General features: G+C 49.4%; 1 protein-coding gene across 2 annotated transcripts in view; it reads left to right on the top strand.

Moving 5' to 3' along the window:
• Nucleotides 1-17,938, top strand: part of VSTM2B (V-set and transmembrane domain containing 2B) — a 34,869-nt gene extending 16,931 nt beyond the window's left edge. For both annotated transcript variants that reach the window (XM_064381537.1, XM_021666665.2), the window contains one exon: nt 17,241-17,938. In XM_064381537.1, coding sequence (XP_064237607.1) covers nt 17,241-17,329 — 89 coding nt within the window. In that variant the 3' untranslated portion in view covers nt 17,330-17,938. The remainder of the gene's footprint in view (nt 1-17,240) is intronic.
• The last annotated feature ends 10,004 nt before the right edge of the window (nt 17,939-27,942 follow it).

The raw sequence follows: 27,942 nt of genomic DNA, 5'->3' as shown, positions 1-27,942 counted from the left end.
TCTAAAGAAAAGTCCTCACTGTGAAACAGAAAGAACTATCCAGTGTCACTGAGGCGGCACCCAAAGGCGGGCTGTAATGGGAAAGAATGGATGTTACGTCCTGTGTGTGCTGGCGGGAGGGACCTGCAGCCTCCTCCCCGACCTCGGGCCCTGTTCCACCATCCCTGCCTTTGCATGGCCAGGCCCAGTTCCAGTGCACAGGACAAGGGGCTGAAGCCTGAACCTGCACAGTGAGCAGCCTTCTTAAGCAGGCATTAATTGACTACCCACTATTTGCCTGACCCAGAAGATCCAAGACACACCCTGCCTCCAAGGGCGGGAAGACAGTAGTGGGGAGGTGAGATACCCCCACACAACTGGGGTTTAAATGGCGCTAGTAGAGGGGACTTCAAGGAGGGGCAGGCTCCACTCATTCAAAATACGGACAGGTTCCCCCAGCTCTGCCATCTGCGTAATGGACACACCAGCGCTCTAGCATTCACAGGTCCCAGAGTTTTAGCTCTGGAAGGGGCTCTTAGAGAGCCTAGGGTGAGTGATTCCCAAACTGTGCCCAAGAGCACTCTGGGCTGGTCACGGTAGCTCAGGCCTGCAATCCCAGTACTTTGGGAGGCCAGGGCAGGTTGATCACCTGAGGTCAGGAGTTCAAGACTAGCCTGGCCAACATGGAGAAACCCCATCTCTACTAAAAATACAAAAATTAGCTGGGCATGGTGGCACATGCCTGTAATCCCAGCTACTTGGGAGGCTGAAGCAGGAGAATTGCTTGAACCTAGGAGTGCTCTTTTCAAATGCAGATCACAAATTCCTCTTGCTCCTCAAGTTCCCAGGAGTCCCTGTCTCAGGTTGAAGACCTAACTCTTCTCACCTGGCTACGCCCTCTCCCAGCGCCCTAGTCTGCCCCACAGTGCCATCATGCATCCACCCTGCCGACCCTGGGGACCTCCCATTCACTCATCTTCATCCTCCTGAGACCCTGGGTCTTCTTCAGACATCCGACCCTCCCTGACCCAGTCTTGAGGTTCCCTTTGTCCTACGGCTCCAAGGCAAGCTCCATTTTTTCAGGGCTGTATGTGGATGGCCAGAGCATGTTACCATCTGACTCCTGTCCCCTGCTATAAGGTGTGCCCTAGAGAGTGGACATCATAGCTGACTCAACTGTATATGTCCTCATCAGCCAGCACGCTGCTCATACCCTGAGAAGCTCACAAAACGTATGTTGAATGAATGAATGAAAGTCTTTCTTAGACATCCCAGGAACAGACTGAGCAAAGGCCTGGAGGCAGGAGAGCCTGGGAGCAGGCAGCCCCCAGGGCAGGAGCCCTGTTTACCTGGAGCTCAAGGCCCTCAAAAGAGTGTGAAGACAGGCAAGGCGGCACTGGCCACTGGGTAAAGAAGCTCCCAGTTGGCTAAGGAACCTAGACTCATTTATAGGTACTAAGGAGTCACTGGAGGTAATTTTCTACCACCTACCTACTGTGTGACCTTAGGCAAGTCACTCAACCTCTCTGGACCTCACCTATGAATGGGGAAAGTGGCTTTTACCTCCTAAGGCCACTTAGAGGGATAAAGGGGAAAATTGTTTTGCAGGGGCGGAGTGCAGCTGCTGGTGCTAAGAACTGCATGCCGGTTAGCAGCCCACAGCCTCGAAGATTAGCAATCCAGATGGGGCAAGGGGTCCCCCAAGTGAGGAATGGGTTCCCCACTGAGGGAGGCAGTCTCACCATCCCCGCCTGGGGAGCCCCCCGGTGCCCACTGTGATGAGGTCCACCTGTGGCGCCCTCTGACAGCAGCTGCTGGACCTCAGAGAAAAGGCTGGTTTGCCATTCACAGTAAGTGACATCATTAAAGGGCCTTTGAGGCAAGATGTTATTTCAAAAGAGAAATGAAACTGGAGAGGAGGTGACGACAAAGTTGGCCACATTAAAAAGCTGCCATGAATATTAACATTCAGGGAAAAATCTCATCCCCATTCTCCTTCCCTTGCAAGTGGCCGGGGGCCGGGGTCGGGCTGAGGCATTTGGGGAAAGGAGAGTTCTGGCTCTTTAGGCCTAAAGCTGCTGGGTTCTCTCTGCTTGACTGGCCTGGTCCCTGCCATCCACACCCCACTGGAGGTGTGAGCCCCCGCCCCGCTGTTTATCTCAGTGTGGCCTTTTTTGGGTTGCCAGATTCAGCAAATAAAAATATAGGACCCCCGTTAAATTTGAATTGCAGATAAACCACCAGTACCATCTGAATATAAGTATGTTCCATGCAATATTTGGGACATACTTGGACTGAAAAGTATCCATTGTTTTTCTGTAATTCAAATTCAATGGGTGTTTTGTTTCTTATGGCAATCCCAGGCCTTGGGCAAATCACTTCACCTCCCTGGACCTCAGTTTCCCCAACTATAAAATAGGGGTGAAAGTAACTCCTGCCGTCACAAGGATTAAATTTAATATAGATCACATACTTGGTCCTGATCACTGGCAACCTTTGCCTCATTACCCTAAAGGTGCTGAGTTCTGTCTGCCTGACTGGTCTGCTCTCTGCTGGAGGTCCTCAGTTGCAACACCAGGCGATTGCCATGTCCTGGCTGCCGGTGGGGCTGCCTGCTGGGAGCTGAGGAGAGAGGGAGGCTCTAGGCCAGCTCTCTGGTGCATGGGCTTCCCCCATGACTAGAGAGCTAGGATGTGTGAGGAAGGCACTTATGGGGTAGCGAAAGAGAGGAAGGCAGAGGCAAGGGGCACCTGAACAAACAGCATGGACATTTGTGCCAAGCCCTCTGTGTCTGGGTGCTCAGGGAGGGCTGCCTGGAGGAGGCGGCATCTAGACAAAGGAAAAGTAGCAGGTAGTCGTTCTGTGGAGTCAGCCTGGAGATGCTTGCAGGGAACCAGAGCACACGGCTGCAGCAGGGAAGTGGCCAGAGTAAAGTGCGGGGATGGGAGATTATGGAGAAACCCCAACTGTGGCACCCAGGCAGTGGCTCCTTCTCCTGTGGGCAGAGGGCAGTTATCAAAGGTTCTGCACCTCAGGAAGAGTGTCCAGGTGCGTCCGAAGGACAGAGTGGGGCACAAGTGGTGAAGAAGGCAGGAGAATGCTTTAGAGGCCGCTGCTGTCACTGGGCATGATGGAGGCCTGAACTCAGGCTGTGGCAGGAGAGAGAGGGCACAGCAGGGAACAGCAAAAACAGGCAGGGGACGGGCAGTCTGGCCCCATTTACCCAGGAGTGCTCAGGCTCCTTCCACGGCCTGGACACGGAGGCTGCCATCTGGGCATCATCCCCAGGGGATCTGATGTCACCCCCCAGGAGGACAGCTTGTCTGCAAACCCAGGAGCTGATTGTCCAGGGCCTGGGCGCGAGGGACAGGGCAGGAGGATGGGCACACATCTCGTCTGCTCTGGCAGGTCCGCACCCCACACTCTACTTTTCTTCAGAATATCTTGATTTCCTTTAAAGCCCAGCTGCATCAGTAGCCCCTCACTTCTGCCCAGTTACAGAACACATTCATTTCATGGCAGAAACTATTTCTACCCAAACTCTATGAATGCTCACTTATTCCTTGCTGACTCCCTTTGAATAAATATCTGTGAAGAGTCTTTCATTAAAATGTCAACAAGGGAGGCAGCCTCCTTGCAAGGTGGCAGGTTCTTACCCTGCAGCAGGCTGGGCCAGTGGTGCGACCAGGGGAAAGCAGGGAGCCAGGCTCGCAGCAGGACCTGGGAGATCCTGCCAGATGCTCCCAGGGTGGGGAAGCTCAGGGGCCCCATCGGAAACTGGGAATGTGGGAGCTAGGAGAGCCAGCCCCCTCCACATGAATGAACAGGTGTGCCTGGCCACACAACTGGGTAAAGACAGAGATAGGACGCAAGCCAGGCCTCTTGGGTCCTTCGCCAGGGCGGGCACGTAGAGTGCGAATTTAGGCACCCAGGAAGGACCAGTTTGGCTGAGCAAAAGGGGCCCAATCACGCAGGTGGCGGGAGCAGGACTGGCAGCTCACCCTGGGCCCAGGCTAGGGGCTAACAGGGATGAATGAGGGGAAGGATTTCTGCTGGGAAGAGCAGTCAGCCCTGTGCCCACCCCAGCATCCTGTAGCTTGGTGGAAAAGCAGGCCCGGGGTTACTGGTTCTGGGGCCTTTCTAGGAAATACCTGAGTCTCTGCTTTTACACAGAAGTCTCCCAACTTTTTACATGCCGGATTATAATTTACAATTTGTAAGACTGTGTGCACCAAACTAGACCCTTCTGCAAAGCAGACATAGCCCTCAGGTTGCCACTTTATTCCTTTACTTGTCCCTGGGCTCTGCAGAAGACAGCGTTTTGTAACCAGGAAATCAGGGAGTGGGGCAGGTAGGGAAATAGAGTAGAAGAGTGAAAGGCCATTTGCTAGGGGAGCCCCGACGCTGCCCCCAGTGCTGCCCCTGTGCTGCCCCAGGAAAGCCTGACGCTTCCCCCAATGCTGCTCCCACACTGCCCTAGGAGAGACCCAATACTGCCCCAAGACACCCCTGATGCCGGCCCCAATCCTGCCCCATGAGACCCCCAAGACTGCCCCAATCCTGCCCCAGGAGACCCCCGATGCTGCCCCAATGCTGCCCCAGGAGACCCCCGACACTGCCCCAGTGCTTCCCAGGAGACCCCTGACGCTGGCCCAGTGCTGCCCCAGGAAACCCCTGACGCTGCCCCAATGCTGCCTAAGAGACCCCCTACGCTGCCCCAATACTGCCCAGGAGACCCCCGACGCTGCCCTAGTGCTTCCCAGGAGACCCCGGATGCTGGCCCAGTGCTGCCCCAGGAAACCCCCGACGCTACCCCAATGCTGCCCAAGAGACCCCCGACACTGCCCCAATACTGCCCAGGAGACCCCCGACGCTGCCCCAGTGCTTCCTAGGAGACCCCTGACGCTGGCCCAGTGCTGCCCCAGGAAACCCCCAACGCTGCCACAATGCTGCCCAAGAGACCCCCAACGCTGCCCCAATACTGCCCAGGAGACCCCCAACGCTGCCCCAATGCTGCCCAGGAGACCCCTGACGCTGCCCCAGTGCTGCCCAGGAGACCCCCAACACTGCCCCAATCCTGCCCCAGGAGACCCCCGACGCTGCCCCAATGCTGCCCAGGAGACCCCCGACGCTGCCCCAATGCTGCCCAGGAGACCCCTAACGCTGCCCCAATGCTGCCCCATGAGACCCCCGATGCTGCCCCAATGCTGCCCAGGAGACCCCTGGTGCTGCCCCAATGCTGCCCAGAAGACCCCTAATGCTGCCCCAATCCTGCCCAGGAGACCCCCAATGCTACCCCAATGCTGCCCAGGAGACCCCTGGTGCTGCCCCAATGCTGCCCAGGAGACCCCTGACGCTGGCCCAATGCTTCCCAGGAGACCCCCGATGCTGCCCCAATGCTGCCCAGGAGACTCCTGGTGCTGCCCTAATGCTGGCCCTGACCCTGGCTTTGGCATCTGGACCATGTATGTCTCCCCACAGGGAAAAGGATGGGGTTTGGTCTCCCCACAGGGGTTTGACTGGTAGCCAGGACAGCTACTAGAGCCCTCTCCTGCTGTCATTCCACAAGCCCCTGCAAACCCAGAAGACACTCGTTGTACCCTGGCCCCAGGAAGCTCGGAAACAGCGCCTCCTCCTTCAGCTGGGGTGTGGCCTTCTGCAGCACTCCTGAGCGGGTCCCAGGGCAGGTGATGGGGAATAGGGAAGAGCAGGTCTGCTCCTAGCTGCCCCAGGCAGATAGGCCAGTGTCCCCATGGCTAAATGGATGCTCAAGTCCAGCCCATCAAGGCCATTGTTGCCCCTTGAGGGCAGCTGTCTGGTTTCATTCTCAGACGACAGCAAAAGAGACTAGAAATAGACTTGAACATCAGAGCTGAGGGGCCCCCATCCAGGACCCTAGGCTTGGTTCTCTAACCTTTCCAGCCAAGAAGCTCTTGCTCTGACTAAAGATCTGTTATAAGCCAGGCGTGGTGCTTCTCACCTATAATCCCAACACTTCGGGAGGCCAAGGGGGAAGGATCACTTGAGTTTAAGAGCAGCCAGGGCAACATAGCAAGATTCCATTACTACAAAAAAAATTTTAATTATCTGGACATGGTGGCCTGTGCCTGTAGTCCCAGCTACTCAGGACACTGAGGCAGGAGGATCACTTGAGCCTGGGAGTTGGAGGCTGCAGTGAGCTATGATTGCACCACTGTATACTCCAGCCTGAGTGACAGCATGAGACCTTGTCAATCAATCCATGTGCTATGACAGCACAAAATGCAGAACAGACTCCAGTGGCCTTGATCTGCTTGACACAGAGGAGGGGCCCGTTCTTGAGACCCCCGTGGTTGTCCTCGTGATAGAATATCCAAGCTTACTGTTGGAACGGCTTTGTCTTAAGATGTCAATGTCTCCCCTTGAACTAGCTCTTCTCTAGTGGCTGCCTGTACTCAACATGGGAATATTCTGTGCAATACTGGAGAGAGCACGTGAAAGACAGGAGAAGCATTACAGCATCAGCCTACAGAATGAGCCTCCACTTAGCCAGGCTGCAAGAGCCAGACCAGCCTGTTTTCTACTTTTTTTTTTTTTTTTTTTTTTGAGACAGAGTCTCATTCTGTCACCCAACCTGGAGTGCAGTGGCACAATCTCGGCTCACTGCAACCTTCGCCTCCCAGGTTCAAGCGATTCTCCTGCCTCAGCCTCCCAAGTAGCTGGGACTACAGGCATGCACCACCATCCTAGGCTAAATTTTTGTATTTTTAGTAGAGACTGGGTTTCACTATGCTGGTCAAGCTGGTCTCAAACTCCTGACCTGAAATGATCTGCCCGCTTCAGCCTTCCAAAGTACTGGGATTACAGGCGTGAGCCACCAAGCCCGGCCTGTTGCCATTTTTGTGTGTAGATCCAGGCCTCAAATGTGTCTTCATTTTACTTACTCTTCTCAACCCTCAAAACAAAACAAAACGAACAAACAAACAAACAAAAAACAGCACTGTTTGCAAACCCCTGACGCTAGCTGCAGCTCCCAGGCCACCAGAAGGTTTGCAGGGGCCGGGGAGCTGGCCAGGCCCAGAGGCTCCTCAGTCCTGGTGAAGAGAGCTGCAATTCTCTTCTAAGCCACAGCCATACTACAAGTGCCACAGACCACAGCAGGGGCCTGTATTTCCCCAAAGGCAGACCGGGAAGCCATCCATAATTCTAGAAACATGGGCAGTGGAGAGAGGGCAGTGGCTGCCCTGGGTAGCTGTGCAGGCTGGTAAGCTGGGAACCCCCCACTGTGGTCCCAAAGCCCACAGGGTAGCAGCAGCCCCCTCTGCACTCCATTCCATAGCACAGACCAGATACTCCATGCCTATGGAAGTCCCAGCCAATCTGGGGATGACCAGCCCTTCTCCCTACTCTCCAGGAAGCTAACTCACAGGTCTGGGCAGAGCTTGGGTCACAGAGGATAGACTGGAGGAACCTTCGCCTTTACTTTTATCACAAGGCATGAAATGGCCTGAGAGCTGCCATATTGCTTTCTGGCAGGGATTTGGAATTCTGCTTTTGTTTGATAAATGGAAATGAGGCATTTTCCAGACAGAAGCTGCTGGGCTGGCACCTTCAGTGTGCTTGTGGTGGGGTGGGGGGGCAGGGGAAGTGGAAATGCCTGTTGTGTTCGTGGAGGGTGTCTTTCAAATGGCTCCAGCATATCTTATGCTGCTCACTATCTGAATGATTAAAAATTAATATCTTAATTGATATCTTAATCTTGAGCCAAAGAAGCTTCGATTCCTTGAAGAAGAATGATCAGCAAAATGATGATACTTGCTTAATAGAAGGAATGAATCAGCTACTGTTCTATCGGAGGGCTTCCCTCACCTCTCAAGCAGCCTGATTCTACAGCTTAATCATGACAGATAAACTTCCACATGCTCCAAAGCTATTTCTGGTACTCCTTAGGAAAGGAGGGAATAGATAAAGAAACCATTAGCATCCAATCAATGCATCAGCCTGCATGCCAGCCAGCCCGCTCAGCACACAGCCCCCAGGAACGGTGTGGAATGTCTCCACACTGTGTTAAAAAAAAAAAAAAAAAAAAAAAAAAAAAAGGCTACAGGGATAGGAAAAAGATCCTACCTCAGCTGAGCCAAATGCACCCTCTGGGTCCTGCCTTGTAGGATCAATGTGGGCTAGGACCTGTCATTCTGGACAGCAATGGACAGCAGAGGCCAAGTGCTAGACAGTGGGAAAGACAGTGTGACCCAGGGCAACCTCCTTCACCTCTGTGCATCTTGTGTCACATTTGGAAAAGGAGGCGATGCCCAGGGAGGGGGTGGACACAGGGCTGCAAGACTTCTGAGTTCTGAACCATTGCTGATGTACAGACCCCACTGACTCAGGGCCAGCCTGGAAGCCAGTCTTCCTTGGTCTGCCCCGATTCATTTGGGAAACCTAGAATGTTTATATGTCTGATGAATCAGGTAGCAAAAGGTTGCAAATCCTAGGTCCTTCTTTAGCCAAAAATCCAGGGATGTCTCAGAATAAGTGGTTGAGGAATCCTGCACCGGCAACTGAGGTATTCAGGAATGTAGACAGTCCACACTACGGAGAGCTAGGAAAAGCAGAGTGGTGCCGTGGCCCACCTGGGAGCCACGTGGGGCAAGGGGAGCTCCCACCACGAGCCAAGGGAGGCAGTGAGGGATCAGACTACCTGACCTAGCAAACCGTGCTATTTCCACAGATATGCGCCACCCGTGGATCAGGAGATTCTCCCCATCTTGAGCCCATGCCACCAGGGCCTTGGGTCCCAAGCACTCCATTCAACTACAGACTGCCTAAGACTATTGAGTTTTGGGGGGAAGGGCAGCAGTCATCACTGCAGCGCCAGTCTGCTGTTTTTCCCCTCGGCCAGTGCTGGGGGGACCCAGGAGGAATTCTCCACAGTGCGGCACAGCGGCTGTGGCAGATCATGGTCAGACTGCCTTTTTAGGCTGGACGCTGACCCATCCCTCCTCACCAGGTGGGGCCTACTTGCAGGAATTTCAGCAACTACACCCAGGGGTATAGGGACAGAAGTCTGATCTCCCTGGAACTGAGCCGCTGTGGGGAGGAGCAGCAGCGGTCTCCACAGATCAGCAGACTTAGTCTTTCTCCTTGCTGGCTCTAAGAAATCTGGGGAGTCTGGACAAGTGGGATCCCTCCAGCATAGTGCACTCCCTCTGCCAAGAGGCAGCCAGAGTGCTTCATGAAGCGGTACCAGATGCCATGCCTGCTGACTGAGACCCCCCCACAACAGGGGTCGCCAGACACCTCATACAGGAGCGTTCTCGCTGGCATCCGGTTGGTGCCCCTCTGGGATATGGATCCCAGAGGAAGGAGCAGGCAGCCATCTTTGCTGTTCTGCATCCTCCACTGGTGACACCTCCAGGTGTGGGACGGACCCAGGTTAATAGGGTCTGGAGTGGACCCCCAGGAAACCACAGCAGCCCCACAGAAGCAGGGCCTGACAATTCAAAGAAAGACAAACAGAAAAAAGCAACTCCACAAAAAAGTTCCCACAACAAAAAGTCCCCACATAAAAAAAAAAAAGATCGAAGCTAGATAAACTCACAAAGATAAGAATCAATGAAAAAACACTGTAAACTCAGAAAGCCAGAGTGCCTCTTCTCCAAATGATCGCAACACCTCTCCAGTAAGAGCACAGAATTGGGCAGAGGCCAAGGTGCATGAATTGACAAAAGGAGGCTTCAGAATGTGGGTAATAACAAACTTGGCTACGCTAAAGGAGCATGTTCTAACCCAAGGCGAAGAAGCTAAGAAACATGATAAAACATTACAGGAGCTGTTAACCAGAGTAACCAGTTTAGGGAAGAATATAAATAACCTGATGGAGCTGAGAAACACAACACAAGAACTTCACAATACAATCACAAGTACCGAGAGCTGAATTGACCAAGCAGAGGAAATAATTTCAGAGCTTGAAGACTATCTCACTGAAATAAGACAGGCAGACCAGATTAAAGAAAAAAGGAATAAAAAGGAATCATCAAAACCTCCAAGGACTATGAGATTATGTAGAAAGACCAAACCTACAACTGTTTGGAGTACCTGAAAGAGACGGGGAGAACAGAAGCAACTTGGAAAACATACTTCATGATGTCACTCAGAACATCCCCAACCTAGCAAGACAGGCCAACATTCAAATTCAGGAAACCTGGAGAACCCCAGAAAGATACTCCATGAGACGATCAACCCTAAGACACATAATCATCAGACTCTCCAAAGTTAAAATGAGGGAAAAAATGTTAAAGGCAGCCAGAGAGATAGGCTAGATCACCTACAAAGGGAAGCCCATCATACTAATGGCAGACCTCTCAGCAGAAACCCTACAAGCCAGAAGAGATTGGGGGCCAATATTCAACATTCTTAAAATAATTTCCATCACAGAATATCACACCCAGCTAAACTAAACTTCATAAGTGAAGAAGAAATAAAATCGTTTTTAGACAAGCAAATGTTGAAGGAATTTGTCACCACCAGGCCTGCCTGGCAAGAGCTCCTGAAGGAAGCACTAAATACGGAAAGGAAAAACTGTTGCCAGCCACTGCAAAAACACACTGAAGTACAAAGACCAGTGACACTCTGAAGCAACTACAGCAACAAGTCTGCAAAATAACCAGCTAGCATCATGATGACAGGATCAAATGCATACATAATGATATTAACCTTAAATGTAAATGGTCTAAATGCCCCAATTAAAAGACACAGAATGGCAAGCTGATAAAGAGTCAAGACAGATTGATGTGCTGTATTCAAGAGACCCATCTCACATGTAAAGACACACATAGGCTCAAAATAAAGGGATGGAGGAAAATTTACCAAGCAAATGGAAAGCAGAAAAAAGCAGGGGTTGCAATCCTAGTGTTTTACAAAACAGACTTTAAACCAACAAAGATCAAAAAAGACAAAGAAGGGCATTACATAATGATAAAGGAATCAATTCAACAAGAAGAGCTAACTATCCTAAATATATATGCACCCAACACAGGAGTATCCAGTCTCATAAAACAAGTTCTTAGAGACCTACAAAGAGACTTAGACTCCCACACAATAATAGTGGGAGACTTTAACACCCCACTGTCAATATTAGACAGATCACTGAGACATAAAGATAACAAGGATATTTAGGACTTGAACTCAGCTCTGGATCAAGCAAACCTGAAACATAGCTACAGTCTCCACCCAAAAACAACGGAATATACATTCTTCTCAGTGACACATGGCACTTACTCTAAAATTTATCACATAATTGGAAGTAAAACACTCCTCAGCAAATGCAAAAGAACTGAAATCATAACAGTCTCTCAGATCACAGTGCAATCAATTTGGAACTCAAAATTAAGAAACTCACTCAAAACCACACAATTACATGGAAATTGAACAACTTGCTCCTGAATGACTCTTGGGTAAATAATGAAGTTAAGGCAGAAATCAAGACGTTCTTTGAAACCAATGAGAACAGGGACAGTGTACCAGAATTTCTGGGGCGCAACTGAAGAAGTGTTATGAGGGAAACTTATAGCGCTAAATGCCCACATCAAAAAGCTAGAAAGATCTCAAATTGACACCACAGCATCATAACTAAAAGAACTAGAGAACAGAAAGCAAAAAAACCCAAAAGCTAGCAAAAGACAAGAAATGATTAACCAAGATCAGAATGAAACTAGAGGAGATACAGACATGAAAAATCCTTCAAAAAATTAATGCGTCCAGGAGATAGTTTTTTGAAAAAATTAATAAAATAGATAGACTGCTAGCTAGATTAATAAAGAAGAAAAGAAAGAAGAAAATAGACACAATAAAAAATGATACAGGGGATATCACTACTGACCCCACAGAAATGCAAAAAACCATCAGAGAATACTATAAACACCTCTATGCAAATAAACTAGAAAATCTAGAAGAAATGGATACATTCCTGGTTACATATACCCTCCCAAGATGAACCAGGAAGACACTGAATCCCTGAATAGACCAATAATAAGTTTTGAAATTTAGGCAGTAAACATAAACAGAACCAAAGACAAAAGCCACATGATTATCTCAGTAGAGGTAGAAAAGGCATTCAATAAAATTCAACATCCCTTCATGTTAAAGACTCTCAATAAACAAAGTATTGATGGAACATACTTCAAAATAATAAAAACCATTTATGAGAAACCTACAGCTAATATCTACAGAATGGGCAAAAGCTGAAAGCATTCCCTTTGAAAACCAGCAAAAAAAAAAAGGATACCCTCTCTCACCACTCCTATTCAACATAGTATTGGAAGTTCTTGCCAGGACAATAAGGCAAGAGAAATCAGAGAGGACACAAACAAGTGGAAAAACATTCCATGATCATGGATAGGAAGAATCAATATTGTGAAAATGGCTGTACTGGCCAAAGTAATTTATAGATTCAATGCTATTTCCATTAAACTACCATTGACATGCTTCACAGAATTATAAAAAAATTAAAACTATTTTAAAATTCATGTGGAACCCAGAAAGAGTCCATAGAGCCAAGACAATCCTAAGCAAAGAGAACAAAGCTGGAGGCATCATGCTACCTAACTTGAAACTACACTACAAGGCTACAGTAACCAAACATCATGGTACAAAAACAGCCACATACACCAATGGAAAAGAATAGAGAACTCAGAAATAAATAAGACTGCACATCTGCAACCATCTGATCTTTGACAAACCTGACAATAACAAGTAATGGGGAAGAGACTCCCTATGTCATAAATGGTGCTGGGAAAACTGGCTAGCCATATGGAGAAAATTGAAACTGGATCCCTTCCTTACACCTTATACAAAAATTAACTCAGGATGGATTAAAGATTTAAATGTAGGCTGGGTATGATGGCTCACGCCTGTAATCCCAGCACTTTGGGAGACTGAGGTGGGCAGTTCACCTGAAGTCAGGAGTTCGAGACCAGCCTGGCCAACATAGTGAAACCCCATCTCTACTAAAATTACAAAAATCAGCCAGGTGTGGTGGCACACACCTGTAATCCCAGCTACTCAGGAGGCTGAGGCAGGAGAATCGCTTGAACCTGGGAGGTGGAGGTTGCAGTGAGCTGAGATTGTGTCATTGCACTCCAGACTGGGCAACAGAGCAAAACTCCATCTCAAAAAAAAAAAAAAAAGATTTAAATGTAAAACTCAAAACTATAAAAACCCTAGAAGAAAATCTAGGCAATACCATTTGGGGCATAGGCACAGGCAAAGATTTCATGACTAAAGTGTCAAAAGCAATTGCAACAAAAGCAAAAATTGACAAATGGCATCTAATTAAACTAAAGAGCTTCTGTACGTCAAAAGAAACTATCATCAGAGTGGACAGACAGTCTATAAAATTGGAGAAATTTTTTGCAATCTATCCATCTGACAAAGGTCTGATATCCAGAAACTACAAGAAACTGAAACAAATTTACAAGAAAAGCACAACCCCATTAAAGAGTGGGCAAAGGACATGAACAGACACTTCTCAAAAGAAAACATTTATTCGGCCAACAAACATTTTTTTAAAAAGCTCAACATCACTGATCCTTAGAGAAATGCAAATCAAAACCACAATGAGATACATCTCACTCCAGTCAGAATGGTGATTATTAAAAAGTCAAGAAACAACAGGTGCTGGCAAGGCTGTGGGGAAATAGCAACGCTTTTACACTGTCGGTGGGAATGTAAATTAGTTCAACCATTGTGGAAGACAGCGTGGTGATTCCTCAAAGTCCTAGAACCAGAAATATCATTTGACCCAGCAACCCCATTACTGGGTATTTACCCAAAGGAATATAAACCATTCTATTATAAAGATACATGCACACATGAGTTCACTGCAGCACTATTCACAATAGCAAAGACATGGAGCCAACCCAAATGCCCATCAATTATAGACTGGATAATGAAAATTGGTGCATATACAGCATGGAATACAATGCAGCCATAAAAAGGAACAAGATCATGTCCTTTGCCACACGCTGGCTACCTGTGCAGACATGCACCAGCAGAGACACAGCAGACCTTGGCTGAACCCTTCCCAGGCGTCAGCCTCCAGGAGCCAACACTGCAGCCCGCTGCCACTGCAGCCTCCACCCTGGCCCAGCACAGAGTGGCAGGCTGGTTATTTCAATCAACGGTGTTTTGAAAACCTTGCCATTTTAAACCTTTTAAACATGAGTAGGTGAGACTGTGAGAGCGCCAATGACTAGTTGGGAGTACTTCAGGCAATTTTAAATGTCTCCTGAAATCTCCAAGCCAACAGTCCCACGGGGCACCAGGCAAGGTTTACTTTGCCAGACTCACCCTCCAGTTGACCATTTCCCCTGCCGCTGCGTACCCTGAGGCTCTGGCGTTCCATGCACAGGTGCATCCACCTTTAATCACCTCATGTGGATTGTTTCTGGCTCACCTGCACCTGCCTTCACATCAGAATTTGCAGAAGCATAAAGATCAGAGCTAGGGGCCGGGCCCGGTGGCTTACACCTGTAATCCCAGCACTTTGGGGGGTCTAGGTGGGCAGATCACTTGAGGTCAGGAGTTTAAGACCAGCCTGGACAACATGGTGAAATCCTGTCTCTACTAAAAATACAAAAATTAGCCGGGGGTGATGGCAGGCACCTGTAGTCCCAGCTACTCAGGAGGCTGAGGCAGGAGAATCACTTGAACCTGGGAGGCAGAGGTTGCAGTGAGCCGAGATCACACCACTGCACTCCAGCCTGGATGAGAGTGAGACTCTGTCTCAAAAAAATAAAAATAAAAATAATCTTAAAAGGCTGGACATGGTAGCTCATGCCTATAATCCCAGCACTTTGGGAGGCTGAGGCAGGTGGACCACCTGAGGTCAGGAGTTCGAGACCAGCCTGGCCAACACGGTAAAACCCTGTCTCTACTAAAAATACAAAAAATTAGCCAGACATGGTGGCAGACGCCTGTAATCCCAGCTACTCAGGAGGCTGAGATTGCAGTGAGCTGAGATTGTGCCATTGCCCTCCAGCCTGGGCAACAAGAGCAAAACTCCATCTCAAAAAAATAAATAAATAAAAATAAATCAGAGCCAGGATATCTGTGAGGCCCATGGGCCCAATCTGGCTGTGAGCAAAGTACCCAGGAGGCAGCGCCCTGCTCTTCTGGCTGGATCCCCACTTTCCACACACCTGAACCTCGGTGAATTCTAGCCAGGTACCTGGGCATCCATCAATTCATCCATCACCGCATCCAACCCTCATCCTTCCCAGTGATCCATGACACAAATGAGCAAGGAACGAGAGCAGATTGGAGTGTTTGCAGTGACCACCGCTGGACGATTCTTCCCACTGAAGGGGCCCAGAGGCAGAGCACCAGCCTGAGCTGTGCTGCAGGAGGGCCAGGAGGGATGACTGCCTGAAGCATGAAGATCCAGAGAGGAAATGTCTGCACACCTGGAATTGTGGTGTCTTAAGACTTCTCAGCCAGGCCGAGAACTGTGTGCAGAAGCAATGGTCTGTGGACAATTCACCTGCCCCTCGGACAGCACCACCCGCTTTGCATGCAGATGTTTGAACACAGCCTATGTTTCCCATAGTGGTCAGATGGAATCTCAGAGTTTCAGGCCAGATGATTTGTGCAACCTCCTCCTTCTGCAAAAAGAGAATGATGGGGGCCAGGACATGAACTCCATGACAGAGACAGCTATGGCCAGAGCAGGGAGGATTAGGGATCGGAATGCCTTGGATAGGAAGGACTAAGGGTGACCCCACCTGGAGAGAGGAGAGCTGTGCATTCAGACCCAGCCTTGTCAGCAAAGCCTCAAGTTTCTGTTTATTAAGGCTGGAGGGAACCAGCCGTCTTGGCTGCAGTGGCAGAGTGAAAGCAGCCTTCTGCACTGCTGAAAATTGACACAGGGCGGGGTTTCCCACACCTCCTCAAAGGCATGGGGCTGCAGCCCAGCTAATGGGGTCAAGAGACGTGAGGAGAGAGGCTTCCGGATGGTGCAGATGAGCAGGACCAGGCTGGAAACTGCAACAGCTCAAGCTGATGACTCTAAGCAAGTAGCAGTGACGTCCCCCGGGGGGTTGGCAGCACCAAGGAGCATGCAGGGCACTTTCACACTTGCTCCTCTCATAACCCTGGAGGGAGCATCCCACTTTCCAGATGAGAAGCCCAGGGTTCATGAGTGGGCTTTCCCCAGTTGCACAGGAGGCCTTACAACAGATGAAGACCCTAAGGACCGACGGGGAGCCAGGCGGGCGGCCCAGGTGAAACAGGGTGAGGCACAGGGGTTACAGCCGCCACAGCAGGTCAGGGGCTAGGTTATGATCACATTGGAGAGACAGATGGGAGTGACCCAGACGGCACTGGGGTCATTCCTCAAATGAGCCCACTCACCTCCACCAACCTGCAATTTCTCAGCTCCGCACCGTAGCCCAAAGGGTGCACAGACAAGGTTGCTGTGGAAAAAAGACTCACCCAGCAGCATCAGAATGCCGGAGACGGGGCGCGTAGGAGTGCAAAGCTGCGCAGTTTAGGTGGTGGTGTGGAAAGGATGCGGAGATGCCCAAGGAACAGACTTGTGTGCAATCATGTAGCCTTCATGGAGGAGGAGGGCAAGCAGGGCCGGAAATGATGAGGACATTTTGCAGCATGGTATCTGGGGAGGAGGAAGCATATTGTCTTTTCTTTTTTCTTTTTTTGAGACAGAGTCTCATTCTGTCTCCCAAGCTAGAGTGCAGTGACACGATCATAGCTCTCTGTAGCCTCCAACTTGGGCTCAAGCAATCCAGTCTCCCGAGTAGCTGGTACTACAGGTGAATGCCACCACACCCAGCTAATTTTTTATTTTTTCTTGTGATGGGGTCTCACTATGCTACCCAGGCTGGTCTCGAGCTCCTGGACTCAAGTGATCCTCCAGTCTCAGTCTCCCAGGTGGCTTACAGATGTAAGCCACCCTGCCCAGCCCATACCATCTTTCTATTAAAATAAGGTAATGGCTTGGACATTAGAGCTGTCACACCCCACTTCAGGCCAGGCACTTGTGTCTGATCTCACTAGGATCTTAAAGCGTGTGGTCTGTACATTACAAACCACAGCAGCAAAATGTTTTGTCATTAACCAAGGCAGCCACCAGGCACCAGCCTCCAGCTGGGTACTGAGCGCGAGCAGCCCCAGCCTGGGGAAGCCTCACTGTCCCCGGTCTGCTGTGAGTTGCTTGGTTCTTGTGACTTAGGAGTTAACCTTGCCTGTTTTCTCATCCCCTGCAGGCACCGGCAGTAGCTACACCACAGACCCGTTCTTGTCCCTGCTTCTGTTAGCTCTGCATAAGTTCCTGCGCCTGCTGGAGGGACACTGACAGACATGGCCAACCCGAGCATCTCAGAGGCCACGCACCACCTGCCCAGGGGCCCTCGGTGAGGACCCAGTCGCTGAATGGACACAGAGAGACTGAGAGACGCATGAAAATGTCCACATGGAAAATAAATCATATTTTTGGGGAAGTTACACAAATGTAGGAACACCTAAAATAATTCATCTAGTTTCCAGATAATTTGGAGTTTGGCCCATGCTTCATGGGAATCAATGATTTCTCTACTTCAATGTGGTTTTCTTTTCTACACTTTTCCTCCAGGTCTTCATTTTGCACGAACTGTTGAGCAGTTATCTTTAGGATAATATGTACAAATGTTGGGGTCAAAGCCTTTCTGACAAAGCGAAATATTTTTAGTAGATTATTGTGTTTAGGATTTTTTTTAATTTACTTTTTTTCTTTGGGGGCTTTTCTTTTTTATTAAATTATTTCTTTTGAGGCATTTTGATTAAAAAAACACATCTATCATAATTAAAATTCACTGTCAATAATATTTATTTTTAAATAAAGATTGGAAACAAGTTCAGACACTTGTTTATAAACTGTATTGTATATTGCTGAAGAACAGTTGAATAAAAAACAACTTTGAAATAACCTTTCTACAGCCATGTATGAATGTCAAGGCTTGGTGCCCACTGCAGCCTGGCTGCTGTCCCCTCCTGTGTTCTGATGCCAGCTGCACTTTTGGCAGGGTGTCACCCAGCATGGAGGACAGCCCGGGGCACCTGGCTGAGAGCACACTGAGCAGATGGGAGCACCTGCCCAGCCTCCCCTAGGGACAGGGCACCACATAAAGGCTATAATGAGGCGAGCCCCCAGCCTGGGTCCTGAAGGAAAGGAAGAGGCGTGAAATAAGAACCATTCCTCACCCATTTGGTTTCAATCAATCATGCAATGCATTCGCCCACTTGGAGATTGTATGTCAAGGTGCATTTACTGTGGTTGCTGCTCATTGGAAGAGGGAATTTGGGGAGGAGGTACAGCTTGCCACACTCTCTCCCGTGCATCTGAAGATTGCTTTGAGCCTCTGAAACTCATGGGTTTGGGGCAGGTTACACATGTCCTAAGGAAACTGGCATGCCCTGGTTGGGGGCTCACGTATACTTCATTCTATGACAGCTTCTCATTAGATAGCTGGAGCCCATGGATTTGTTTAAAATCCAGCCAGATTTCAACACCTGCAGTTTAAATAAGTGTGGTTGTCATTGATGTTGTTTACCAAATACCTCCGTTCTCTGCTGGCCAGGCACGCGGCAGGATGGCACTTCCTGGCCTCCTGTGGTGGGTGCGACCGCAGCTATGGTGAATGAGCTGGGAACGGAAGGGACCCGCACTGCTTCCAGTCCAAGGCACAGGACTGCTGCTTCGAGGCCCTCCAAAGCACTTTTCTTCTAACGTGACGACTCGCAGCGTTCACATCAGCAAGTGTTCTGCCAGCCTAGGTCCCTGAGTGACTGTGATGAACACAGCCTTCCCTGCGGCCAGTGCTGGGACTTGCAGCCCCATGAGGAGTCCGCCATTGCCGCTTCCCCCGCTGACCTTCGGGCATTATCCCAGCGTAACCCAGCCTGTCCTGATTGGCTCAGTGTGTAGTTGACCGACTGTATCTAGTTTGGGGGAGGAGACATTGTGCATTTGGACAGTCCCACGTGTATGGAGGCCCCCAGGGAGGAGCTGATGTCCAGGGAGTCCTGTGTGGACAGAACCTGGGGACAGCTGTTTCTGATGGGCACATTAAGTTGTTTCACATTTCCTTTATATTGATCAGCACCAATCCAGCTGTAAATTTAATCACTCTGTCTGGTGGATAGTGATTCTGTCCAGAAGGATCATCTCCTTTTATAGTTAACTCAATACTGCAGCAGCTAATGTCATGTTAAATACCAGCCCGGTGTGCTGGAAAGCAAATCATGCTTCCCAGATACCAGTGGAACCGGTACAATGTGTCAGTAAGGCTGACATTGTGCCAGATTGTTCCAGGGGATGGAGGGCTGGGGAGCCACTCCCCATTACCAAAACCAGATGCCCCTGTACAAACACAGGTGGTCAGGTCCCAGCCTGGAAGCTCCCACCATTTAGCATGATATGCACAGGGGAGGGGCAGGTGTGATGGATACAGGGGAAGGACAGGTGTGATGTGTATAGGGGAAATCAATAAAAAAGCACAAACAGGCCAGGCGCGGTGGCTCATGCAAGCGAGGCAGGCGGATTACCTGAGGCCAGGAGTTCGAGACCAGCCTGGCTAACATGGTGAAACCCCGTCTCTACTAAAAATACAAAATTAGCCAGGCATGGTGGCGTGCACCTACAATCCCAGCTACTCAGGAGGCTGAGGCAGGAGAATCGCTTGAACCCCAGAGACAGAGGTTGCAGTGAGCCGAGATCGTGCCACTGCACTCCAACCTGGGCAAGAGAGCAAGACTCCATCTCAAAAAGAAAAAAGAAATGCAACGGGAAGATAGACAAAGGACATGAACACCATATCATGGAACAGAAAATATGGCCAGAAAAAATATAAAAGGCTTTCAGTCTCAGTAGTTATAAGAGAAATGCAAATCAAGGCCACAATGATTACGCCCACTTAACTACCAAAAATTTAAGTCTAACAAAGGCCGGGTGCACTGGTTCATGCCTGTAATCTCGGCACTGTGGGAGATCAAGGCAGGAGGATCACTTGAGGCCAGGCGTTCCAGACTCTGTCTGGGCCTAATAGCAAGACCTCATCTGTGTTAGCCCATTGTTAATTGCATTGCTGTAAAGAAATACCTGAGACTGGGTAATTTATCAAGCAAAAATGAATGAATGGCCGGGTGCAGTGGTGACAATTGGTGGATGCGAAGTAACAGCTGCCCCATGATACCCCAGGAGGTCTTTTCCCTGGCTCTACCCTGGCTTCACCCTCTACAGCCCCGCCAGCTGTGGTCACTGTACCGGCCTCACAGGGTTAGAGAACATTGTAGCCATTCAGAATATTTCTCAAAGAGAACTGAAGCAAAAGTAGTTTTAGGGTTAACCAGAATCCCATTCCTGAAGCAGGTAATTGATGTTTTCCAATAACATGTATCCAGTTTTCGATTTAAGAACGCAGCAAAGAAGTTAAATTAGATTGCAGATAACCTGCGTTTTCTTTTATGTGCAAGGTTTTTCTGTGCTTTTTTTATTTTGGTAAATTATAGTATACAAAATGTTCTGGTTTTGCTTTGGAACAAGGTCTGCCGTGTGTCTAAAACACAATCTACTAACATACACTTATCTGCATAACCGATTAATTCCCTGCTTTCAACCAGACATCTTCCTGCTCCCTACATACCAAGAGATGTCGCCATTATTGTTTAAGCCTCCTTCACAGACTCATTTCTAAGCCCTTCAGTAGCAAAATTTTCCTCCCTCCACCTCCACCTGCCATGGTTTCTCCAAACTGCGCCCTAATGAATTGGTGCTTTTAACTAAGACAGACCATGGTCACTGTTCAAAACGTTAATTCCCATAAAATGCGATGTCAGTTTTACAAGGAAGGCTCTCCTTTATCAGCAAAAACTGATTCCATTTGACTGATTAATTGCCCTTAGAACTGTCAAAGGCTTCCAGACAAGGGATGACAACTTGGGAGAAGGCAGCCATGCAGCCTTGCGGTGTGGGGCACTCCTGGCTTGGGGAAACCAGGAGATTACAAATGCACAAATAATTAATTCAAATCAATACAGCGAGGGGTTCAGGCTGAGAGACATTCAATTATGTTGCTCAAAGAGAAGATGCTGATCTTCCGCTAGTCCGCTCCATGCTGCAAATAATAGAGCATTTTTAATTTGTGCAGCAGGGATGTTAATCTTTTGCCGTGTAATCCAGTCCTTGGGGAATGTCATAAATATGTGGTGCTGTGCATGTGAGTTTCCCCGCAGAGGACCCTCAATCAACCCAGCTCTGGCTTTCCTGCCTGTCTGTATGTCAATCTCTCAACACTCAATTAGGAAATATATGATAGGTTAATAGATGGTAGATGGATGGATGGATGGATGGATGGATGGACGAATGGATGGATGGATAGAAGGCTATAGAGGCAGACAAATGTTCAAAGGTTATCAGACATCCCTTACCCCCCAACCATAAACAGTTTATGACTTCTGGATTTTGCCTGAGCCAACACCACAAATAAATCCCCAAAGAATTATTCACATTTCAAAAAGGATTCACTTCAGAATGCCTTTAAATAGCAAGCTCCTATAGCACGTTTAAAGTACGATCTGAATCTCAACTTTATTACACAGAGAAAGAGAAGCACACGCACACACATGAATAAAGATTTAGAAGGTTAGACACCAAGGTGTTAGAAGTTTATGTTTCCATGTAAGTGGGATCGTATGTACTTTAATGCCTGACTGAGGTCTGGCTTCTCTGTAATGAACATTTATTACTTCTGTAATAAGATAAAAGCAGTAAAATATGTTTAATTTAACAAAAGATAATTTCACCCCCCAAAAATGTAAGATTCAATTTATGAAGATGTAACTCTTCACGTGTTTTCGGAAGAATATTCGCTCTGTAAAAAGAGGCTCTGGCCGGGCACGGTGGCTCAAGCCTGTAATCTCAGCATTTTGGGAGTCTGAGGTGGGCAGATCACAAGGTCAAGAGATCGAGACCATCCTGGCCAACATGGTGAAACCCAGTCTCTACTAAAAATTTTAAAAAATTAGCTGGGCGTGGTGGCATGTGCCTATAGTCCCAGCTATCTGGGAGGCTGAGGCAGGAGAATTGCTTGAAACCGGGAGGTGGAGGTTGCAGTGAGCCAAGATCACACCACTGCACTCCAGCCTGGCGCCTGGCGACAGAGCAAGACTCTGTCTCAAAAAAAAAAAAAGAGGCTCTGCAGGAATGTGCTATTTAGTCCTCGTTCTTTGGTAGCTGAGGCTACCAGAGAAGGAGGCTCTGAGCACAGCCCTTGGGTAGGGAGCTTGAGGCACTCTGGGTAGGTGATCTCCTACCATACCCACCACCCCAAGAGATGGCTCCCTAAGAGTTCTCCTCGTGGCAACCAGGACTCAGGGGAAAGAGAGGCTGGGAATGTGGGGTGCCCCAGGGACCATGGCCCCACAAAGCTCTGCAGCGCCTGGACATTAACTATGTGTATTCATTCAATAAACACACATTGATCACTACTCCATAAACAGCCCTGTACAGAAGAAAGAGATGACTATGAAAGGATCACCCCCATCCCCCCGTAAGGGAGCTGGTGGTCTGGTAAGAGCAATCAATACCTCCACAGCTAAGTGGAGTTCAAGCTGGACTGTAAGACCCACAGTAGGGCGCTTAGAAAGGGACTCAGGAAGGGAAACAATTCATCGTGATGGGTGGGGGTGGGGAGACGGCAGGGATTTATCAAATGTTTGTGGATATGAGCTCAAGTGGCATTTGAGCTGTGTCTTAAGAGGCCTCCTTGTTGCTCCCTGATGCTAGGAGAGTCTTATTAGACACAGACAGCTGGATCTCCCCTACAAACAGAGCCACTGTCATTTGGGTAAAAGTCAATCCTTTCTCACCAGTGGCTGTCACCAGAAGTGGCAGCCTCACTGCATCCCTCTCTGGCACGTGTTGAGATGTGGAAACAAGAGCCAGTGAATCTCGGGGTATCTGAGCCACAGGCGGCCTGTGTGGGAGTCTTGGAGCCCACTCCAGAGCATGGATACATCTCAGAGCCCAATCAAGGGCGGGACAGGGCCGTGACAGGCGGCATATGTGGAACGTTGAGTCAGCCCCGGAGAGTGGCCATCCTGAGCAGCTGCAGCAAGCGGTGCCTGGGAGAGACAGGCTGCACCGCATGAATCAGAGGGCACCTGTCATGATGGAGACAGATGTGTGGGGTAAGCCAGGCACACCACAAATCAAAAATAACAAGGAAAACTCCGGGCAAATGAAACTAGAGAAATGTCAGCTATTAGCCTTGCCAAAGCCTGGCTGCTCCATGCACAGAGACTCAGCCGAAACAACAGAAATAGAGCTGGTGGACGTTTCTCAAATGAACAGTCAGAGAGAGCCATGGGATGCATTTGTTGACTGTGTCAAAAACTAAAATCAGTCAAATAAATGAGAAATTTGCCATTTCCCCCCTAAATTTTATGAGGCAGAGACTAAGAAAATGATCCATCAAGCAGGAAATATTTTAGCAATTGGTTGTTATTTATTAAAGAGGTGTGCAGAGTTTGGCATGCTATGGTGTACATTTTCTACAAAATAGAAATCCATAAAAACCAGAGAGACAGTGGAGATTTCGTCCCTGCTTGTTGCTCTGAAGTTCTTGGTTTCCCAGTGTAGGTCACTGTTAAAGATGAAAAGGGGGATTTTCTCTATAAGATCATAGGCAAGACCAGCCTGGCCAATATGGTGAAACCCTGTCTCTACTAAAAATACAAAAATTAGCCAAGCATGGTGGCGCACGCCTGTAGTCCCAGCTACTCGGGAGGCTGAGGCAGAAGAATCACTTGAACCTGGGAGGTGGAGGTTGCAGTGGGCCGAGATCATGCCACTGTACTCCAGCCTGGGCTACAGTGTGAGACTCCATTTCAAAAAAAAAAAAAAAAATCATATGCAAATGACCCTCGAGATAATGATTCAGCCACTCCAATGTGAGGTATCTCCTATCTTCCCCCAGCCTGGCTTACTCAGGCACTCAGGAATAGAGATGTGGCCTTTAGCTGTATCCTGACTATAGCAGAATTTTTTTGTGCCGTGAATGACATTCCCTCAGGCCTCTCTGACTTCGGCCCCCGTTGGGGTGGAAGCTTCCAGGACAGACCTAGGCTCCTGTGGAGGAGAAGCAATTACTCAAGGGTGAACCCCACGCCTCTCTGACTTTCCCTCCGGGGCTTCCTCTAAGCCATATACCCAGTTTGGCTCAATGGAAGACTCCCCGGAAGCACACTGCAGTTGGTGGCTCCCGGAGGGTTCCACAGCTGAATGGCTGCATCTCCCTGTCCACAGGTTCATCCTTCCGGGAAGATTGTGCCTGCCCCTCAGCGTACAGTCACACCCCTATGGCCCAAGCAGCAAACTCCATAGCACAACCTTTCGTGGCTTTTTCTTCTTCCAGACTCACTCTCTCTTGCTCCTTCTCCCACTTTGGAGACTGACCCCCAAATAAATGACTTCCCTCTCTGTCCTTGCCCTAGGCTCTGATGAGAACACAGACCATGCTGCTATGTGATAGCCAGCATCCACTTTCCTTCATCGGGGCGCAGACTGGGTGTTTTCTGTTTTTGTTTTGTTCTGTTTTGTTTTTTGAGACGGAGTCTCAGTCTGTCACCCAGGCTGGAGTGCAATGGCAAGGTCTCGGCTCACCAGAACCTCCGCCTCCCGAGTTCAAGCGATTCTCCTGCCTCAGCCTCCGAGTAGCTGGGACTACAGGTGCCCACCACCACACCCAGCTAATTTTTGTATTTTTTTAGTAGAGATGGGGTTTCACCATGTTGGCCAGGCTGGTCTCGAACTCCTGACCTCATGATACCCCAACCTCGGCTTCCCAAAGTGCTGGGATTACAGGCGTGAGTCACCGCGCCCAGCCTGATTGGGTGTTTTCTTGGGGAATTACAATGCTCTTGGTGTGTGCACGGATTTGGAGGAGGCAGATCCAGGAGAGAACCAAAGTGGCCAGATGCTCCCTTCCCCATCCCCGAGGCCACCTCGGGGACAAGCACTGACTCATGCCTGAGCCATCGGGTTCCCCTGGAAGGAGGCAAGGGTGAGGGGAGCAGCTCGCTGCCGGTCCCCAGGGGCAGGGGCTTGGTTTGCTGAACTGTCCCTGCTGTATGGCCCTGGCTGTGGCTTCTCCTGCCTGGCCCACCCAGGTCCCTTGATGCCACCTACCTCCCCTGAGCTCCTGACACCCCTCTCTACCACTACCACCAAGAGATTCTCCCCAGTGGAAGAGAGCAGTGCAGGTTCTGTGGGTGCCACCTGGATCCCCAGCTGACATGGTTAGCTGCAGTGACAGAGTCAGCTCAAGCCAGCCTAGACTAGCCAGGGGTGTGTATCAGGATGTGGGGGAGCCTCATGGAACCCAACTGTGGAATTTCACCTGTGCATCAGGGCAGGGTTATGATCTGAATGTTTATGTCCTCCCAATATTCTTATATCGAAATCCTCACCCTCAGCTGGGAAAAGTTGGCTCAGGCCTGTAATCTCAGCACTTTGGGAGGACGAGGCGGGTGGATCACGAGTTCAGGAGATCGAGACCATCCTGGCCAACATGGTGAAATCCCATCTCTACTAAAAATACAAAAATTAGCTAGGCGAGCTGGCATGTGCCTGTAGTCCCAAATACTCGGGAGACTGAGGCAGGAGAATTGCTTGAACCCAGGAGGCGGAGGTTGCGCTGAGCACTCCAGCCTGCGGGACATGAGCAAAACTCGGCCTCAAAAAAAAAAAAAATGGACGTTCACCTTAACAGTGCTTTTCCGTGATCTCAATCACACAAATCATAGGAAGACCTTATTAAAACACAGGTCTTACTTTACTGGGCCTGGGGTAAGGCCTGAGGGTCTGATTTCTAGCAAAATCTCGGGGGCTGCTGATATGACTGTGTAGGAGCCATACATTGAGTAGCAGGGGGCATCCTGGATCGGGTAAGGAGGACATACCCCCTCTTCATCTCACCAAGGAAGCCACCCACCCCTTCTTCCTTCCAGTGAGAGAAACCTGACTGTTTAACTGCAAAGATTGAAAGGAAGCCTTCTAGCTTGTTGCGATATGATAAGGGGTGAGTTGTCACTGACATTTTGATGAGCTTTTTTTACACAGGGACATTTAACACAGCCTACAAACCAAACCATTAAATGTTCAGCCAAGCAATTACTTTCACCAAGTAGCGAGCAAATCAGATCCAATCAGACCCCAGCCCTAAGCCTCACCCCATCATCTGCCAGGGATGGTGATGGGAACATCACTGATAAATTATAAATGGCAATTCTACATCAGGACACAGCACTTTTGCCTCAACCACATCAACTGGCCATGTCAAAGTGGTCTGTCATCTGTCTGCTTGCCCAGTCCCCAGAGTCCTCGGCTGTTCACCCCGGGCCCCCAGCCTCCTATCAATCTCAGCCCCTGCGTCATGGTGTCTCCTGCCTTCCCTCGAGATGGGTCCTGGTCTGCAGAGACACATACTGTGCCTTCCCCTCCCTGGTCTCCATCTGCTCCTATCCTGTCGTGTTTGTGACCTGGATCGCTGCAGGTCCCAGCCTCTTCTATTCCAACTGCTCTCCGTGGCTGTAGCCAGTGTGGCCCTTCACAGAGCTTCCCTTCTTGCCGTCAGTCAGCAGGTGGCCAAGGTCTCTGCACAAGGTACCCCAGACATGGGTCAAGGCCCATTTAGGGCAGCAGCACCATCTCACCAGTGACCCTACAAACTGAATGCTGCAGTGCCTGCTGTGAGGCTGCCAGATCACGGAGGTCCATATGTCCCTTTTCTCAGAGCCTCAGAAACAGGGATCTGAGGACCCTGGGGGGGCCACATGGCACTGTGTTCTGGGGACTGCCTTCCAAGGGGAATCCGGCTGGTGCAGAAGAACACAGCCATGTGTCAGGTACTCGGCACTTCACACGGCCGCTGTACCCTATGCTTTGACCCACCCTCTGCACAGCTGCCTTCTGGAAAAGCAAGTTTCTCAATACTATCCAGAGCCGGAACTGGGTCCCAGAATGTACCTGTGGCCTTCACGGAAGTTAGTCTTGGATGTAGGCCTGGCCCCAGAGCCAAGAGTCTTCTTCTGGGCATCCACGCTCACAAAGTGGCTTGCAATTGTCATTAGGGAAGCAACTTCTGAGAAGGGAATTCTGCATCCCTACCCCACACCCAGAAAACCCCTACTCCTCAATTCAGCAGCATAGTCAGGACTGGCTACACTGCAAGCAACAGAAAAACAGCTCATGTGACTGCAAAGTGCAGGCATGGCTGGACCTAGGGTATGAACATTATCAGGACCAATTCTCCCTCATCCTGCTTTCCTCGGGCTGACCTGGCTGCGAGGCTGGCTCCTCTCCATGTTTTGGCTCCCAGGGTTCCTGCCTCACATCTTCCTAGTTTAGCAACCAGTGGAAAGGGCCCATGGGTCTGGCTTGGGTTGTGTGCCATGTGGAGCCATTCACAGTGGCAGGGAGACGTGGTGCTTTTATTGGGCAGGCATGAGTCATAAGCCTGACACTAGAGCTAACGACTGAGGGTGGGAGGCGGGGCTCCCCAGAGAGATGTTGAGGAGCTGCTAATAAAAGAAAGCTAGCAAATCACAATTTGGCTAAAATAACTAAATTATTGGGAACACCGCATTGCTCTTTTACTTGCAATTACTACACATAATATTACATTAAGCAGTTAGCCAACAGACTCAAGGAATAGCATGTCCTGGATAATCCCATAATTCTAATTTATGTAATTGAGCCCCACACACCATACTCTCGGATTGCTGAAATTCTTAATTTGGTTTGACCCAGATGAAGATCCTGAGATTAGGATTTGAGCACAAGTAGTCTCTTAGGGAGGTCATGAAATATCTGCAGGGTAGGTGAGACAGGGAAGGGAAGATATCCTATAAAGCGTGTGCTGTCAGACTAGT

Source organism: Aotus nancymaae, unplaced genomic scaffold (genome assembly GCF_030222135.1).
Source record: "Aotus nancymaae isolate 86718 unplaced genomic scaffold, 86718_ANA_hifiasm-v0.15.2.pri h1tg000028l, whole genome shotgun sequence".
Lineage (NCBI taxonomy): Eukaryota > Metazoa > Chordata > Mammalia > Primates > Aotidae > Aotus > Aotus nancymaae.
The sequence above is the reverse complement of the archived record's forward strand: the minus strand, read 5'-3'. Positions and strand labels throughout refer to the sequence as shown.